The 19749-nt window shown below is 35.4% G+C and overlaps 1 protein-coding gene across 1 annotated transcript; it reads left to right on the top strand.

Moving 5' to 3' along the window:
• Window positions 1-5851: 5851 nt before the first annotated feature.
• Window positions 5852-6829, top strand: LOC105549649 (ubiquitin-conjugating enzyme E2 D2-like). Its single transcript, XM_011994272.1, has 2 exons — window positions 5852-6304; window positions 6630-6829. The coding sequence occupies exons 1-2, from the start codon at window positions 6015-6017 to the stop codon at window positions 6754-6756; spliced, it is 417 nt and encodes a 138-aa protein (XP_011849662.1). The 5' UTR covers window positions 5852-6014; the 3' UTR covers window positions 6757-6829.
• Window positions 6830-19749: the final 12920 nt, after the last annotated feature.

Here is a 19749-nt window from a genome sequence, read left to right as displayed (position 1 = left end):
CTGTTTTGCACTTCCCATGTATCACAGAGATTTTTGGAATGTCAGAATTTACTTTTTGCAGACATATCCCCCTATGAAGTAGTACAAATCCATGATGTCTAGGTTGGAGATCAGCCTTATTCAAAACTATCTTTCCTCCCTCATCCTGCCTGAGGTATTGTTTTTAAAGCAGACATAGCTTCCTTCTAATCTTCTTTTATTCTGGAGAACTCCTTGCTAGGGAATTTCTCATATATCATGCAAATTACATCCTCAGAGATTTATTCCACCAATCCTGCACACATGGCCTGAGATGACTGAATTCTAGGTAAAAACAGCTTTGAGAAAAAATTGCAGTCATTACAATTAACCTCTTGCACTATGTGATGAGCCATACTTGTTAATAAAACATTCATGATGAAGCTACTTAACATTGCACTTCCCCTTTCTGGTCATACCTAAACCCCATAAAGATGTTCCCTATCGGTTTATACTATATGCTGACTTTCATTTCTTTACCAACTGTTCCGTGTATCCAGATTTTAGATCAGAGACAATATTTTAAAGTTCTAACGGGGTAAATGTATATCATGTTCTTTTTGTTTGTTTCTTATAGCAGCCACCACTATGGAGATGACACAAAAAATGCCATGTAAATGCTTATTTGTTTACATACCACAAGCCATTTCATAGTTGGTTTATCAACATTTTGTAAAGTTTTTCTAAATGATAGCAAAATATGGTATCAAATTATTTAACTAAGTCAAAAAATTTACAATGTTGTTTTATATTTCACATCACATTTTCTTAAAAATAATACATTGCAAGCTATTTTACCAAAAATCAAAATTTTAAGAAATGCAAGAAAAGAGTAGGAAAAGAATTTCTTCCCAGGCTACTGTAATTGTTAAGTAGCGGGTGATTTATACTTAAACCATAATTCAAACAAAATTTAGCTTGACATTTCATAAAACCTCTAAAAATTAAAATTGTGTACAGGGTAAAGTGGCTGATGTGTTTTTGGGGGAGAGCTTTAAATCTGTCACTTTCTATCCTTCCCCTCCTAATTCACATCTTCCTTCCTTCTTGCTTGCTATGCCTCCATTCATCACAGACACCACAGCTCTAACAGCAGCACTATTCTTCACTCTTAAATCATGGGCTGTCTCTGGCAGTGTCACGGCCAGTGTTTGAAACAGGAAAAAGAAAACCCAGAACAGTAGTTGCAATAGCACAAGCATCATAAATGTTCCCCAGGACTCCCATCATACAATCCATTTGTGCCAAGTTTAGGTCCAGATCTCCTCGCACTACAGACTAGCAAATCATACAGGAGCTGTAATTGTAGAGTAGATGACAGTCACCTGGCACATCTTGCTGTTCAAGAGGGACAGGAATTTAGGGTCCATGGCTTCTTAAAAGTAAATAAATCAGTGAAATCTTCTTTGAAATAGACCTTCCAAACAAGTTCCCTTTGGAAAAAATGGTTAGAAAAAGACTTTAATTATGTCAAAATTTAAGAGTTTGAATATGACGCATATGATTTTTGCACACACACACAAAATAGTCATTCCTGGTCACCATTCCTAGGTATCTGGAAGAACTAAGTAAAAGCAGACGAATGGTGGAGCTCAGTCTCTCCCTAATAATCTAAGCATTTATTTTCTCACAATTTCTTTTTCTTGTTTATCAAATACTGATTTGATGACGACCCTAAATAAAAATGTATTTAATCAGTATTTGATGAATCAATGGAAAAAGTCACAATATACTTTTCACAATAAATGCAAAAACAGCTTTATAATAAATAGAAGTTTACCACATCCAAAGTGTCTGGTAACAATCAAGTTCATTTTCACTTATTGCAATATAGTGAAACAAAAACAGTGACCAAAACTTTATAATGTCTACATATACAGTAGACATTGTAAAATCATTTAAAAATTGTCAGTGCCCTCCTTTCATCTGTAAAGTTGTAGTTTTTATTTTATTTTGTTTTCACTTATTGCAGCAAAGAAGTCAACACACCATTGAATACTGGTGTTTTTATCAATACCAGCGTGATAGACAGGATTGATAGGATTTGGCCTTCGTAAGTGATTGGGGGAACACTCAAGGAAGCAGAACTTTGCTCTACATTGTGTAATGTCAGAATATGAAGATAATTCTATGATTGGGCATCTTAAAGACTTTATGTAAAAGGTGAGAGGAATAAAGTCTAAAGCTGTACTTGGTGAGCAACAGTCACTCATGTTAGCGTGAATACCAGAAGGATGTATGATCATTTTTGTGGTGTAGTCAGTGTTCTTTTGTTTTGCTTTCTAAGTTCAGAAATGATTAATTAATGGACATGGTTTCATCTTGATTCACTATGATCATAGAGAGATTTTGTCTGATAGTATTTTGTGAAACTCTTTATGTTCAACAAGACAATGCTGCTGCCCAGCTGTAAGTGACTAGCCAGCTCTCAGCAACACCTATCTGACAGAACTATGCCAGCACTCAGACTGTCACACACAGCTTTTCTCCTTTTCAAACTGCATCAATGTCCTGGCAGTTTATAAACCTATTCATAGAAGTCAAAACTAAGTAAAACCAACATGATGGTGAATAACAAAAGCAGAAACAAACGAGTATTTACTACCGATTCCACATACATAAGGCTGGTAAGGAGACAAATCAAACATGTGATATTGAGAGTTAGGATAGTCATTATTTTTGAGGAAATCTGTGGTCTGGGAAGTGACACAGAGTGAGCTCTTCTTATGCTAATATTACTTGACCCAGGTATTGGATACACAGGTATATGTTTGTTGATTTTGTAACAATTCTTTGAACTACTTACTTAACATTTGCTCACCTTTCTGTATGTATGTCATTCTTCACAGAAACTTCATAAATTAAAATAAAAATTAAAACATAAACTCATTGTTCAATTCCCACCTATAAGTGAGAACATGTGGTGTTTGATACTCTGTTCTTGCGATAATTTGCTGAGAATGATGGTTTCCAGCTGCATCCATGTCCCTACAAAGGACACAAACTCATCCTTTTTTATGGCTGCATAGCATTCCATGGTGTATATGTGCCACATTTTCTTAATCCAGTCTGTCACTGATGGACATTTGGGTTGATTCCAAGTCTACGCTATTGTGAATAGTGCCGCAATAAACATACATGTGCATGTGTGTTTATAGCAGCATGATTTATAATCCTTTGGGTATATCCCCAGTAATGGGATGGCTGAGTCAAATGGTATTTCCAGTTCTAGATCCTTGAGGAATTGCCACACTGTTTTCCACAATGGTTAAACTAGTTTACAGTCCCACCAATGGTGTAAAAGTGTTCCTATTTCTTCACATCCTCTCCAGCACCTGATCACTTGGACACAGGAAGGGGAACATCACACACCGGGGTCTATTGTGGGGAGGGGTTAGCGGGAGGGATAGCATTAGGAGATATACCTAATGTAAATGACGAGTTCATGGGTGCAGCACATCAACATGGCACATGTATACATATGTAACAAACCTGCACATTGTGCACATGTACCCTAGAACTTAAAGTATAATAAAAAAATAAAAAATAAAAAATAAACTCAAGGGAATGTAGTAACTCATAGGTGAAAGCTGAGTATTTATAAAAACTTTTGCCTGGAGGATTTTTGTATGAGATTTATTTAAACTTCCACATTAAGTTGAAGTAGGGTGAGTGGGAGATACAACCCTGAACCGACTATCAGGCACAGTTTGGAGCCCCATTTCCATGTTCCTGGAGCTGGGAACTGACAGGGATAAACCTGTGCTGTCCCCTCTGATAGCCTCTAGCCACAGGTGTCTATTGAGCACTTGAAAATTGGCTAGTCTTAATTGAGATGTGTAGTAAGTGGACAATCCCCACTGGGTTTGAAAACTCAGCAAAATAATGTAAAACATGGTTAATAATTTTTTAGTGATTATGTGTTAAAATGATAATATTTTAGGAATATTATGTTAAAATGAATTAGCAAAATCTTCACCTGTTTCCATGTTTAATGTAAATATTACACATTTTAAAATTATGTCATAGTTTATATTTGTGGTTCAGATTATATTTCTTTTGAGCACCCTCAATGTAAGAATGAAATAGCACTTCCCTAGGTATTAAATCAGATACTGTTTATTAATAACTTAGGATGAAGGGAAGAGGCTGAGGGTGCCATTCAAATAATTAAGGCACATAATTGATACTCCAGCATCTGCTGTACTTACATTGTCTCTGAAATGAAAGCACAGAAAGAAGATATTAGGCAGAAGAAAAAGGTGATTATATGATACAGTATTAGAAGGCTCCAAGAATATACCAGGGTAGGGCAGATGAACAAACTGATTATAGTCATAAGCAGTGTTCTAAGAGAATGTTTAGGCAGCCTCCAAACACTATATATGAAGGAAAGATTTCCTTATTGCATTTTCCTCTGACTCCTCATATTATGCAATCTCAGATCTTTCTAGAGGGAGCCAGTGGCAATGAGTCCCCCCCAAAACAGCAAGGAGAATCTTTTCTTTGGAGTAAGAGCAGCTATACCAGTAGTGTTTCCTCTTTCTTTATATTTCCTTTTTAAGGAGGATAGTAAGACAAAGAATGTTTACTGTTAGTGATGAATCTGTATCATCTAATAACCTGTGTGGTTGGCAGGGCGGATGTATAGGAGAGATAAGCATGCTGCATCCCGGCTTTGTTAGAAACTCATCCACAGAATAATAGTATTTCTCTCTCCTCTTTTGATGAAGCTGACCTATCAAATAGCACTACCTAGGGAAGTGCTTGTATATACTTGTATATAGTAGAAATAAGGTAAATATATATTTTAAATATGTGTGATTTTTTCTAAACAATAAGAAAATTTAGTACAATAAATATTTTTCTGATTCAGAACTTCACCACTCATTTCTTTAATTTACCACTAAGAAACTTTGTAATTGTAGGAAATTCATTTGACTCTCTTGGTCCTAGTTTTCTTATCTGCTGAAGGACAAGGATAAATGAAGGATATCACATTGTTTGTGTAGCTCTTAGGGTTTATGAATCACTGATTTTTATCATTCAATTACTGTTGCCCTGTAAATTACAAAAAAAAAAAAAAATTACACGATGACATGCATTTCTGAGGAATTAATAAAATTGCCATTTACTGTCTACATTATAACATCCTAAAATTTCTTCTGAATCTTCATTTGTCAAATAAATGTAATTCATATGTATTGTTTCTATGTTTGCATCAGTCTAGGACATATCTAGAAGTCTCAAGATAAATGATCCTCCAATTACATATTTTTCTTATTTTTCTGTATAAAATGAAATGTGGTTTATAAAATAATCTGTACCTACAAGCTGAATTTTGTAACTGTAAAAGGAATTTTTATTTTGTGCATACATCATACTAAGAAATTAGATTTTAAAAATTCTAAATCAATTCAGTAACTTTAAGTAGGCATTTGTTAAAAATAGTTTTTAAAATATGCACAATATAAAAATTTGAATGAGACAATTCATTTGTATTTAAATATGGCACACCTTTATATTTAACAACTTGTTAACAAGACTATTCAATGAATGAGATAGAAAATACATTTTAAGAGAGCTGAAAATATTCAACATTTGACTGAATGTAGGTAAATAGATTGGAATACATCTCAAATTAATTCTCCTTATAATCTCACTAAAATAAAATTGTATTATCTTAATCGTTCTTTGACCACATTATTCTCACATACACAGATGTCTTCACTTTCTTATTTATAATGTTTCTATAATAGTATAGAAACAAGCTGTCACACAACTGGTGTGTGTGTGTGTGTGTGTGTGTGTGTAAAAATGACTATTGGACCGCTGTGGCAGGTGCAGGAGCTGAGTGGGCCCCGCCCTCAGCCCGTCCCACCAGATCCGCTCTCCTGAACTCTCCATCTTCTCCGGCCTCAGGCTCCCTAGCCCTTTCTCTGTCCCTTCTTCGCCCCCGTACCCGCCCTGAGGGCCGCGGCCACTCGCCTCCCACCATGGCGCTGAAGAGAATCCACAAAGAATTGAATGATCTGGCACAGGATCCTCCAGCACAGTGTTCAGCAGGTCCTGTCGGAGATGATATATTCCACTGGCAAGCTACAATAACGGGGCCAAATGACAGTCCCTATCGGGGTGGAGTATTTTTCCTGACAATTCATTTTCCAACAGATTACCCCTTCAAACCACCTAAGGTTGCATTTACAACAAGAATTTATCATCCAAATATTAACAGTAATGGCAGCATTTGTCTTCATATTCTAGGGTCACAGTGGTCTCCAGCACTATTCTTTTTTTTTTTTTTTTTTTTTCTTTTCTTTTTTTGAGACGGAGTCTCCCTCTGTCACCCAGGCTGGAGTGCAGTGGTACGATCTCGGCTCACTGCAAGCTCCACCTCCCAGGCTCAAGCGATTCTCCTGCCTCATGCCTCCCAAGTAGCTGGGACTACAGGCGCCTGCCACCATGCCAGGCTAATTTTTTGTATTTTTAGTAGAGACGGGGTTTCACCGTGTTAACCAGGATGGTCTCGATCTGCTGACCTTGTGATCCGCCTGCCTCGGCCTCCCAAAGTGCTGGGATTACAGGCGTGAGCCACCGCGCCTGGCCTCCAGCACTATTTCAAAAGTACTCTTGTCCATCTGTTCTCTGTTGTGTGATCCCAATCCAGATGATCCTTTAGTGCCTGAGATTACTCGGATCTACAAAACAGATAGAGAAAAGTACAACAGAATAGTTTGAGAATGGACTCAGAAGTATGCGATGTAATTAAAGAAATTATTGGATAACCTCGACAAATAAAGATAGGGGAATTCTGAAAGAGAAAGTCTTTTTTATTTCCATTTGACTGCTTTCTATGAGCTCACGCCTCATCTTCCCCTGTGCACATGTTTACCTGATACAGCAGTGCTGTGTGTTGTACATACTTGGAACAACAAACTAGAAATACTGTACTTCTGCACCAACATTGCCTCCTAGCAGAGAAGTGTGTGTGTGACCAGCCAGTTCTGCAGGCATTACCTAGGTGTGAGACTAAAAGTTTTTCTTATTGACTTAAATTTGGATAACAGCAAAGTGTAACGGGGGTGGTGGGTGTGGTGTGTGCTTGGATGGGAAAGAAAAGGCTCCACTCACCTGTAGGAGATTATTTTTAAGTGGAATCCATTTAAACTCAAAAGAGTTATGAAAAGCAAGGTGAAGAACATGAAGCTGTGTCTGTATTCATTTTATTCCGAAGGAGCTACGTCTTAGGTGAAAGTTATGACCAACCAGATGAAACTCTATCCACATCCTGCATTTTAAGGTCTAAGTTTAACGGGTCAACATTTAAATGGATTGGAGCTATTAGTACATCAAGTGTGACGGACTTTGTTCCCAACTCTTTTACATTTCCCTACCCCTTCAACCTTTGGCCTTTCAGCCCTTCTTTCTCTCTTCCATATTCTTTGGTTTGTATGTGGTTTCTCAGTTAATACATAGCTAATAGCTCTTATTTTTCTTATGTTTTAACTGCTTAGGTCTATTTGGACGTAATGGTGAAAATTAATTTGATGGAAATATTTGTGTATATTTAAAGACCCAATTGCTCCTCTGGAGCTTGTACATTCAAGAATGATTAATCTGTATAATAAACTGATTACTACAGTCATTACATATAAAAATAAATAAATAACTATTGAGGTTTTGTTTCAAAGGGTAAAGGTGTATTTACATGTATTGTTATATATTATATATTCTACCTATATGTAGATAGATATAAAATTTATCTGTTATATAGAATGAATAGTCCTTTTGACCTGTTTGATACCTGGCTCTCCAGACATATTGTTAAGCATATCTGGTTGATATCATAACTACTCACTCATTTATATTTCAGTAAATCTGTCATTTGTTTTCTGAGGTTCTGTTTTATGGGATTTTAGACTATAAAAGCACAACAAGAAGCAGCAAGGTGAACCACAAATGAGATTATATCCGTGGGTAAGGTCTTATGAGTCAATTGGGGAAGTTGCTTTCTTGCTCTTCATAACCACTTTAAAGCATTTTAAAGCTCTGTTGTCACTTGAAAGTCAAAGGTTTTACTTAGTAAAACAAAGCTTTTTAAAGAAAAAAGTAAATCTAGCCGAATAGCTTCTGGCCTTCTTTGTTTCACAGAAATGAGTCTTAGCATTTATCTTAAAATTATATCCTGAATATCAGGTATCAACAATGATGCAAATAGATCCATATGGATTACATTTTTTTAAAAGGGAATGAAATTTCCATCTGAGATATCATGCATTTTACATTTCTTTATTTTTGTTCATAATGATCCCGATGAGTATTTATCAGGGCATTTGTCAAGGATGTACTCTTAACTAATAATATCTTACTGTATTATACAAATGCCATATAAACTCTCTGTGCCTCAGTGTCCTCAGCCATAACATGGGGACACCAGTTCTTACCCCATTGCTGTTTTACAAGGAATACATGACCAAACTACGTAACTAACTTAAAATAGAGAGCTCTTTAATAACAATGAAAATAATGGAATCTGAAAATATTCATGATCAGGTGGCAGTTCTTGACCATCAGAAGACAGTGTCTACAATTATCATAATGCGTGAATAGGTGGGAGTGGCAGCTAAGCAAGTTGATCAGAGAGATCCTCGGAGATACTTAAATAAAAATAACATCCTTAAACCCAAGTAAGAATTGTATAACTCTATGCATATAATAAAATAAATAAGCCCATATCTTCAAAATCAATGGACTATAAGTCAGTCCTGGTCCCCAACAAGAAAGATCCAGCAATGTCACAGGAAGCCTGTAATGGAAATGATTTGCCCAGACCTCCCGTATGGTGTCATACAGCTATTTAATTAAGTAGCCAAAAGAGACGAAAACAGGAGTATTTTAACTTTTTTTGTATTTAAAATATATTTTTAATGAGGTAAATAATATCTATAACATAAAACCATTTTTAATATTTTATGTGTATAGTTCACTGATAATAAATATATTTGTATTTATGTGGAATCATTACTACTATCCCTACCCAGTACTACTTCATCTTCTCAAATTAAAATTATGTAACCATTAAACAGTGATTCCCAATTTGTCCCTCCTCCAACCTCCTGGTTACCACCGTCTTACTCTTTCTAAGATTTTTTACTACTATGAGTGCAATCATAAAAGTGAAATCATATGCTCTTTGTCTTTTGTCTCTGGCTTATTTTAGCATAATGTCTTCAAGGTTCATCTGTGTTGTAGCATGTGTCAAAATTTAATTCCCATTTCAGGCTTAATACTATTCTATTGTTTGTATACACCAGAGGGTTATAGAAAATTTTAAAAAATATGTATTTGTGGCCTCACATTGGGTCACTTGTCCTTGTGACAAATGACCACATGCCCACAACTAAGGGACCAACAGTAATTTATAAAAAGATGGAAGTTGTACATGCAGGCTTAGGCATGAATAGCCCAAAGGGTGCAAGCAAGCTGTATGATAAAAGATCCTAGACCCCAAAGTCCTCATCACTGTTGCACCTCAGCTCAAACACATGGTTGCATACAGTCCTTTACAACCTGTTGAGAGAAAAAGAAAAAGGTTAATCTTGGTCCATATATGGGTCAATTTGGTAATTTAGGAGACCAAAAAGTGGACTCTAGGTGCACTGAAACAATACTCAGGGGTGGCCCTGAAAAATAGTGGTAAATATATATCCAATCAAAGACAGACTATCAAGTCATACAGCCAGTTATCTTTTCATTGGAAAGAGAGGTAGTCTGAGGTAAGACTGTCTACAGATTTATAGGCAAGATTTAATCAATGACTATAAATGGTTAATGGGCATTGGCTGATCAGGGTCTAGAAAAAGAAAGGCTGGAAGATCAGCAGAAAAGGATTGTAGGGAAGAGTCATGGGACATACGTATAGAAAAGGGCACAAGGTGTGGAAATGATTATCTTTTCTATTAACATAAACTGTGGGGCCACTAAATAATGGAGAACAATTAATAACATAGCAAGTTGACGTCTACTAGATTGTATCTTTGGCCACTTAATGTTAGCGCAAGGTTAGTGTGAAGAGGGTAGCCAGGGTGTCAGGGATGGAGGTGTTCATGTCCCTAGCAGCATATGTATCAACATAGACTGATTTAAGCACTGCCCCAGCCCAATGTATAAATTGTCAGCAGCACCGACTTACATTGAATCCTGATAAGGTACCATCTCCGTTGGAAACCAGATAGCTATTTGGCTACATGTTTACTATACACTGATGCCATTCATCCTCAAAAAGGCAGCAGTCTGGATGGGACTCAATACAAAGTCCACTTACAGATTTTCTTCTGTCTGCAGCCCTCAGCCAGCACCATTATCTGAGAACTTATATAGGGGTTGAATGATTGACACAGGAGTCAATATACCATTGCATTTGACACATTAATGCATTTACAGTGAAGGAGGTTCAGCAGAAGACACATGTGAATCACTGATAATATTATTTACTGCGCTACCCAAAAACCCTCATCTTCAGAGGATGATAGAATGACATTTAAAGGAACAACTGAGACACTAATTTATAGATGGTTTTGTGTGAATATAGGGTGCTTTACTTCTTTATAAACTAAGACAATAGCCATTATATAGTGATGTGTCCCAAAAAGGTAGATTACATGGGTTCTGGCAGCAGAAGTTGGAGTGGCCCTGCTTACAATTACTCCTAGGACTCAATTGGGCAAGCTGTGCTTCCTGTCTCCACAACTCTCCATTCTGTAGATCTAGAGATTCAGGTTCCTAGGGAAGGTAAGCGTTCATCAAAGGACACCAGCTGCCACTTGATATTTTGTGCTAATTATTGCCAAGATCAGTATGGAAGGGGTAATTGATCCTGATCATCATGATGAGGGAGAGCTGCTGTTATACAGTGGTATAGGAAATAAAACCTTTGGTACCAAGGTGATTACTAAAGGATCTCTTTGTCCTCCCTTGATTAATTTTGACGGTGAATTAACAAGCATATTAGCTATGGTCTGAGGAGGTTGAGATTGAGATGAGCCATGGTTCAAACGACTCAGCGATGAGGATCTGGGTCATCATATCTGATAAGCCACTCAGCCCAGCTGAGGTCCTTGCTGAATGTGAGAAATTAAAATGGTTAGCAGAGAAGGAAGAGGATTAGTTTCTCTTGTGACCCTGAGACCAGCTGCAAAGGCAGGGATAGTAGTTAGTTCTACTCATTAATAGACAAATAAGCTTTCTCAGAAAAAGACACAAAAAAACTGAATGGAGATGGTCCAAGATGGAATAAACATTATAGAAAACAAGTTGATCCAAATGGTGGATTCTAGGGAGACACACTCTGGACAAGCTGCAGTGCTTTGCCTGAATCCCCCTTTAGGAAAGGACACGCATTCCCCTATCTATTGGGCACATTGCCTGCTGACTGCTCAATGAATTTATTCCCAGACATGTTCTTCAGTGGAAAATAGATTTCTTGCCCAAAATAATTTTCTCTTCAAAGGCAGCCTGCATCCAGTGACTTGTTCTTTACAAAGTACAGAATCCCAACATCTTGTCTCAATCGGAATTTCTTAGAAAAGACATCCCAGCTTCAGAGGTTCTCCTTGGGATGAGCTTAAGTCTTGGTTGCAACCGCTATTGCATTTTAACTTTTTCTTCTGTCCAGTTCTACTTTCATTACTCTCAGGTGTTTTTGTTTGCATGATTTCTTCAGGGTTTTTTTTTTTTTTTTTCCCTCAAACAACACTCTTCGGTAAAATTCCTGCTTGCAAATACCAGTCTCTGAGTCTGTTTCTTGGGGACTCTGACTTAGAAATCCTATTACTAAGAACCCCTGACAACATTTGGTGGGGAAGGTAGACAAGCAAAGATATAATCAGTAAAGAGTGGGAAAGTACAGTGTAAGAAGCAGTGATCTGATCGTATTGCTGCAGACCCAAAAAATGCAGAGGAATAAGTACATTACCCGCTCTGTACTGGTGCTGGGGGTTGGAGGTGATTAACTTTACCCTTTAGGCTTGGTATTGCTAATCTAGCTGTAGTCAATAAAATTAACATCAGAAGGTGGAATTTCCTCCAAAATACTGCTGTTGTTGGACTCCATATGCAGAGGTGCACATAGACCAGTTGAATATTTGGGAGATTTCAACCTACTTTTTGTCTGAATTTCATTTGAAGACATAGTTTAAACCTCATTCCTTTGATACATGTCTCACCATGAAGCTTGAATACCCAAATTTCTTCAGCCTTTTACAATTTGGGGCATTGAAAAATCATTGGCAAGGTTAATCTTCTAGGTCTCTGCAACTGAAATGAGGATGGGGATACCTTGATTTTGAAATAGGGACCCTCTTTTCCACCATCACACATTTAGGTCAGCAAGTATAAATCTTCTATAAACCTCACAGAACCTAACTCAATATTTTTAGTCCACTTCATACACTAAAAGGAACTTCTATATTTATACTTTAAAGTTATTATTATAATTTTATCTTCTAATAGCTTAAATTTGGGGAAAAGATAAATACCTGTAGTTTTAAATACATTTTGTTTGCGTGCCAGTGTTAAATAATGGATGGAAGAGAGGTAAGGAAACCATGTCACACTCCTTTAAGATTTCTGAGGTGTTATTAAGTGCAGGACATAAGTCTTTGAATCAGTAACTGATACAGAATAGAAGTGAAAGAATTGAATATGAGGAGGTCGAAGAATTTTGTAAGAGTCAACATGAACTTCATTATCTGATAATGTAACCATTAGTCACATATAGCTATTTAATTTAATATAGAAAAAATAAATTTAAATTTCAGTTTCTCCAGTCATACTAGCCACCTTAAAAATATTCACATCTGGTTCCTAGCTACAGTATTGGAAATTGCAGATACGTGATATTTTCATCATCACAGAATGTCTATGGAACAACATGAAACAGAATCTGAGAGTTCATGAAATAATTCCATGATTTAAGACAGTGAGGTAGTAAGCTATGTACCATTTTAATGACTGAATAAAAAGTTAGAAAGATAATTTTTCTCAGGAGAAGGTTGGTTTCCTAAAGAACAGGAATGTTTGGAAAGAAAATGCACTTCCTGGAAACTGGTAAATAAGTCCAATGCTTAAGGCAATCAATCTCTGTGGAAACTCGAGGTGGCAAATCAGAACCTGAAGACCCCAGTCTACCAGTGTAAATAGTTACAGTAACATGTGATGCACACACACGCACACAAACACATCTTAGATTTCTGTTTCTATATTGATATAAAAATAATTTAACATCGATGAAGGACAAATCCAATTTTTAAATTTATTTTATTATCTAAACAGTGTTCTATTTAGAATATTAAAAGGGATGCATTTTACCAAATTAAGATATAAAAAGATTAATTAGAAAAACATTTATGCATTTTTTCAGTCAGTTGAATTACATTTCAATGGAGTATATTTCTAATTACTAATGCAATTGGAACATTATTATTCTCTCTAAAACCAAAAAATAACATTAAATTTAATACTTGTAAATTAATGCAATTTATGTGACAGGTTTGTATTTTCAACATTCATTTCAAAATAAATAAATATAACATTTGTTACTACTTAATAAACTCTGATTTCCATGGTAAAATGATTAAATCTTGTCCGATAACCCAGTTTTATTTAGAGTGTATGACACAATTTCAATGTTCAGAATATAGCAATTACATGAAGCCTGAGCATTTTTTTTAACTTATTGAGCATCAATAAAAATGATTTTAGATATTATTGCTTGCCATAGTCCTTCCCCTTAAAAAATCCAGAAAATGTGGGGGGTGTTAAAAATAAAAAAATAAAAAAGAACTATTTTCCTTTGGATAAATGCCCAGTGGTGGAATTGCTGGACTATATGGTAGTTTTATTTGTAGTTTTTTGAAGAATATACTGTTCCTCAGAGTGGTTCTACTAGTTTACATTCTCACTAACAGTGTATGAGTTCTCTTTTCTCTGTATTCTCTCCAGCATTTCCTGTGTTTTTTTTCTTTTTGATGGTAGCCATTCTAATTGGAATAAGATGATACTTCATTATGGTTTTGATTTGCATTTCCCTGATGATTAGGGATGTTTAACTTTTTTATATATATTTGTTGGACATTTGTATATGTTCTTTTGAGAAATATCTGATTTGATCATTTGCCCGTTTTTTAAATCAAATTGTTTGGTAATATTTTGCTGTTGAAATATTTGAGTTCCTCATCATATTAATGAACTGTTGGATGAGTAGTTTGCAAATATATTTTCTATTTGTAGAGTGTCTTTTCACAATGTTGTGTCCTTGACTTTGCAGAAGACTTGTAGTTTGATATAATCTTATTTATATACTTTTGCTTTTGATTCCTTATTCAAAAAAATATTCTCTCAGAATAATGTCCTGAAGCATTTCCCCATTTTTTTCTAGTAGATTTATCATTTCGGATTTTAGAATTAGATCTTTCATCCATTTTGGGTTGACTTTGTAGCAGGTGAGAAGCGGAGGTTTAGTTTCATGTTTCTGAATATGGATTTCTAGTTTTCCCAGCATCATTTGTTTAGAAGACTATCAGTTCCCTAAAAAGTGTTCTTGCTACCCTTTATGAAAATCAATTGGCTGTAGATATGTAGATTAATTTCTGGTTCTCTATTCTGTTCCATTGGTCTATATGTCTGTTTTTATACCAGTACCATTCTGTTTTGGTTACTACAGCTTTGTGATATATGTTGAAGTCTAGTAGCATGATGCCTCAAGCTTTATTCTTTTTGCTCAAAATTGCTTTGGTGATTAGGGATCCTTTGTAGTGCAATACAAATTTTAGGATTCTTAATTCTGTTTCTGTGAGGAATATCATTGGTATTTTTACTAGGATTATGTTGAATTTGTAGATTATTTTGGGAAGTAGGTTTACTTTAACAATATTTATTAAGTCTTCTGACCTATGAGCATGGGGTGCCATTCCATTTGTTTGCATCCTCTTCAATTTCTTTCATCAGTGCTTTATAGTTTTCCTTGTAGAGGTCTTTCATCTCCTATGTCTTTTTTCTTTTCTTTTTTCTTTCTTTTCTTTTCTTTTTTTTTTTTTTTTGAGACAGGGCTTTGCTCCCAGGCTGGAGTGCAATGATGAGATTTCAACTCACTATAAACTCGGCCTCCCAAGCTCAAGCAATCCTTCCATCTCAGCCTCTCAAGTAGCTGGCACCATAATCTCATGCCACCACACCCGGCTAATTTGTGTGTGTGTGTGTGTGTGTGTGTGTGTGTGTGTGTGTGTATTTTTTGTAGAGATGGGATTTAATCTTGCTGCCCAGGCTGGTCTCAAACTCTTGGGTCTCTTAAAGTGCTTGGATTACAGTAATGAGTCACAGTACTTGGCCTTTATTTTTTAAATATACATTGTAAAAGGGATTGCCGTTTTGACTGTTTTCCCACTAGTTTCTTATAAATGTATAGAAACACTACTGATTTTTGTATATTAATTTTGTGTCCTGCAACTATACTGAATTCACTTACTGGTTCTAGAAGTTTTTTGGTAGAGTCTTTAGGTTTTTTCTATATATAAAATCATGTCATTCGGAAACAGAGACAATTTCACTTCCTCTTTTCATCTTTGGATTTGCTATTTCTTCTTCTTGCCTAGTTGTTCTTTCTATAACTTACAGTATTATGCTAAATAAGGGTGGTGAAAGTGGGCATTCTTTTTTTTTTCTCTGTTCTTAAAGGAAAAGCTTTTAGATTTTTCCCAATTCAGTATTATGTTAGCTATGGGTTTGGGTCTACAATAATATGGGCCAACAATAATATATGGCCTTTATTATGTTAAGCTACTTTCCTTCTATATTTATTAAGGGTTTTTATCATAAACATATGTTGAATTTTTTCAAATGCTTTCTCTGCATCTATTGAAATGATCATATGGCTTTTATTCCTTGTTCTGTTGATGTGATGTATGATATTTATTGATTTGCATATGCTGAACCATACTTGCATTTCTGGGATAAATCTGACGTGGTCACACTATATTATCTTTGTGATGTGTTGTTGGATACAGTTTTCTAGTATTTGTTAAGGATTTTTACATCTACATCCATCAGGGATATTGGCCTGTAGTTTTCTCTTTTCACTGTGTCTTTTTTGGTTTTGGTATCAGTAGTATGCTGGCTTTGTAGAATGAGTTAGAAAGAATAGTCTCTGCTTCAGTTTTTTAGAATAGTTTGAGAAAAATCAGTATTAATTGCCCTTTAAAGATTCAGTGAATCTTAAAAGCCTTTAAAGCCATCTAATCCTTGACGTTTCTTTGTTGGAAAGCTTTGTCTTACTTTTTTAATCTCATTACTTGTCATTGGTCTGTTCAGGTCTTCAGTATATCAAAGAGACATCTGCATGGCAATATTTGTGCAGCACTATTCATAGTAGCCAAGATATAGAATCAACCTACAGGTCCAACAACAGATGAATGAATTTTAAATGTCATACATACACACGCGCGCGCGCACACACACACACACACACACACAATTGAATACTATTTGGCCATATAAAAGAATAAGATCCTGTCATTTGTCATTCATGGTAGGGTGGATAGAACTGGTGTACATTATGTTAAGTGAAATAAACCAGGAACAGAAAGTTAAACACCAGATGTTCTCGCCCATATTAGGAAGCTTAAAAAAAAGTTGATCTCATAGAAGTATAACATAGAGTAGAAGATACTAGAGACTGAGACGGATGGGAAAGGGGAAGAATAGAGAGAGATTTGTTAAAGTATACAAGTCGCAGTTGGACAGGAGGAGTAAGTTCTAGTTTTCTACATCACCGCAGAATGATTATAGTTAACTCTCAAACATTATATAGTTTCAAACAGCTAGAAGGAAGATGCTGAATGTCCCTAACACAGAAATCTGATAAATGAATAAGCTGATAGATATACTAATTACTGTGATTGATCACTATATATCATTATATGTATGGAAACACCACAATATACCCCATAAATATGTACAATTATTATGTGACAATCAAAACCAATATAAAAAAATGAAATTAAGATAAAATAAAATTACATATATAGAAAAAAGAGAAAAAGGAGGCTGGAAAGAGTCAACTAGAAAGGAGAGAACTCACATCATTTTCAAGCATCTGAAGCTGGTTAGGAAAGGAGAGAGAGTAGCACAATGATAAAAAATTGTCAAAGAACATAAAAGAGAGTTTGCACAGAAAAGAGAAAATTGAGCACAAGAGAATATATATTTTTTTTTCATGGAAGGGGATATTATCGCAGGTAAGCACTGTGATAAGCTAAAGTTATAATGCAGGGTAAACTGCTAGGAATAATAGTATGTGATTTCTACAGCCACTTACTGAAAGGAAAATATAATCATTGTTATATTTGTATTACAAGTAAAATTATACTATGATAAATAAAATATAGGAAAGAGATTTGCTTAAAATGCAAATGCTCTATTCATATAAGAAAGGGTATGTGAGAGATGAGCTCAGAGCAACACTAATTCCCATCTCCGAGCTTCCCACCCCCAATGAATCAAGTGGCTCTCTGCAGAAGCTCTGAAGAAGGAAACAGGTTTTTGTTAGATACCAGATGTGGAAAGTGGAAGAATCAAGAAGTTGAAGACAGAACAAAGGCTCAGGCTGCGATTCACAGAGGGAGCACAGTGACCTAGAAAAATAAATTAGGCAGGAACCATTATCTTTACTCAGTATGCCTTGGGGTAGATGCCTGCTTCACAGTGATGGCCCTTTCTCTGGAAAAAAACCCTAAAATGCAGTAGAAAATCTTTACTGGGCCAATTCTACATAGTATGTGCCTACTCATCTGATGATAGATAATGATCCTGACACAGACAACTGATCTGAAATGGACAAACAAAATTTTCTCTCCAAACAGTTCTAAAATATGGAGGCAGAGAAACAGATAACTTGTCAATTTTTCATTCTGTTACTAAATGTTATCTTCACGCTAAAATCTTAGACTAAACTCTAGTCCCTTTTTTCAGAAACCTTGGTTATTCCACTATTTCTTTAACTCCCAATGACATAAAAAATATTTTTCTATTGCACCCATTTTTTCCCTTAAGCAATTCAATCTTGGTTTCTGCTGATAAATCCAAAAAACAAGAAGCAAACAAACAAGAATTTCAGAGTAACAAACTATTCAGTGCTAGAAGGAAATAAAAGCTGCTTGAAATTTTTAAATTAAAGCTTTACTTTCAATCAGACTTTTTCTGTCTCATAGATATAAAATGTGATTTCAGTTATTTTAAAAATTAATTTCAAATGTTATGTTTGGAAGTATGAACAATGTATCACCAATGTCCACAAATACGAGAATTTCTGAAAAGCTTAAAATGATATCATCAGATTATCAATAATTCAGGCAGCAACAGGCTGGTCTTAATAGCCTTCCTTCCTTCCCTCGACCTTTGTTTTTCTTTCTTTTGTTTAATTTTTGGAGATAAAGTCTCACTCTGTCACCCAGGCTGGAGTGCAGTGGCACAATCATAGCTCACTTCAGTCTCAAATTCCTGGGTTCAAATGATCCTGTCACCTCAGTCTCCCAAGTAGCTGGGACTACAGACACGTGCCAACACTCCCAGCTAATTTTTAAATTTTTCTGTACAGGTGTTGTCTTACTTTGTTGCCCAGGCAGGTCTCAAGCTCCTGGCCTAAAGTAGTCCTTCTGTCTCCACCTCCCAAAGGGCTGATATCACAGGTGTGAGCCACTGCACCTGGCCTGATAAAATTTACCTTTTTTATTATATTTATGACACATTATTAGATTTCTTCACCCTTTGAGCATTTCCATTTGAATGACTTCCATCCTTCCACAACCACAGAGTAAATCAAAGAGGCTTTTAACAAAATAAATTAGTTTCATTGGTTAGATCACTCTGATCTAAAATATACATACATGATGAATATTTGTTTCACACAAGTATTTTCAGTAAAGTGAATGATTGCGTTTATTGCTATTGTACAGCTCCACTGAGAGATGTTAATTATTCTAATGTTGTTCTAGGAGATGTGTACCCTTCCCAATGACTTGTGTTATTTTATGTAGGTTAAAGGACCTTCTATTTATACTCTCTTTGCCTGTTTTCACTCCTTGACTTAATAGAGTCAGTACCTAACATACACATAGGCTAATTGGCATCAGCTTTACCATAAAATAAATTCATTCTATGCACAGAATTATAGAAATTTTAAGAAAGGGCAGATAAATATTTGCATATACTAAGGAAGTATAATGTAATTAAATGTTTAGATTTTACTTTAAGAATGACATCTATTAAGTGAAATTAAAACATATACCTACACGTTTTGGGTGACTTTCCAATGGAAGAGATCTTCCAGCAATAGCCTGTAAGAAATCAATGTTCGTAATTTTTGAGAAAGTTTTATGGTACTAATGGGAAAAATATTTCTAACCGTCATTTTAAAAAATAATCCAAAATATGTGATCCCCAATTAATGTTCCAATATGTGCATTAACACTGTCCTTTTTATGTGCTAGTGCTTAATGATTATTTTAACTGAAATGTATATATGCAAGGGTAAAATAATATAAAATATGTACATCTAATTCATTATTTAGAATGTAAGAACATTAAACTGCAGTAAAAATGGTTTTTGCTATCAGAACAATGCTTAATATTGAATATAAGAAAATATGGTGACTTGATATATATACATATGCACACACA

The sequence above is a fragment of the Mandrillus leucophaeus genome, unplaced genomic scaffold (assembly GCF_000951045.1).
Source record: "Mandrillus leucophaeus isolate KB7577 unplaced genomic scaffold, Mleu.le_1.0 Scaffold45, whole genome shotgun sequence".
Classification (NCBI taxonomy): domain Eukaryota; kingdom Metazoa; phylum Chordata; class Mammalia; order Primates; family Cercopithecidae; genus Mandrillus; species Mandrillus leucophaeus.
This window is presented reverse-complemented; position numbering and strand designations above follow the sequence as displayed.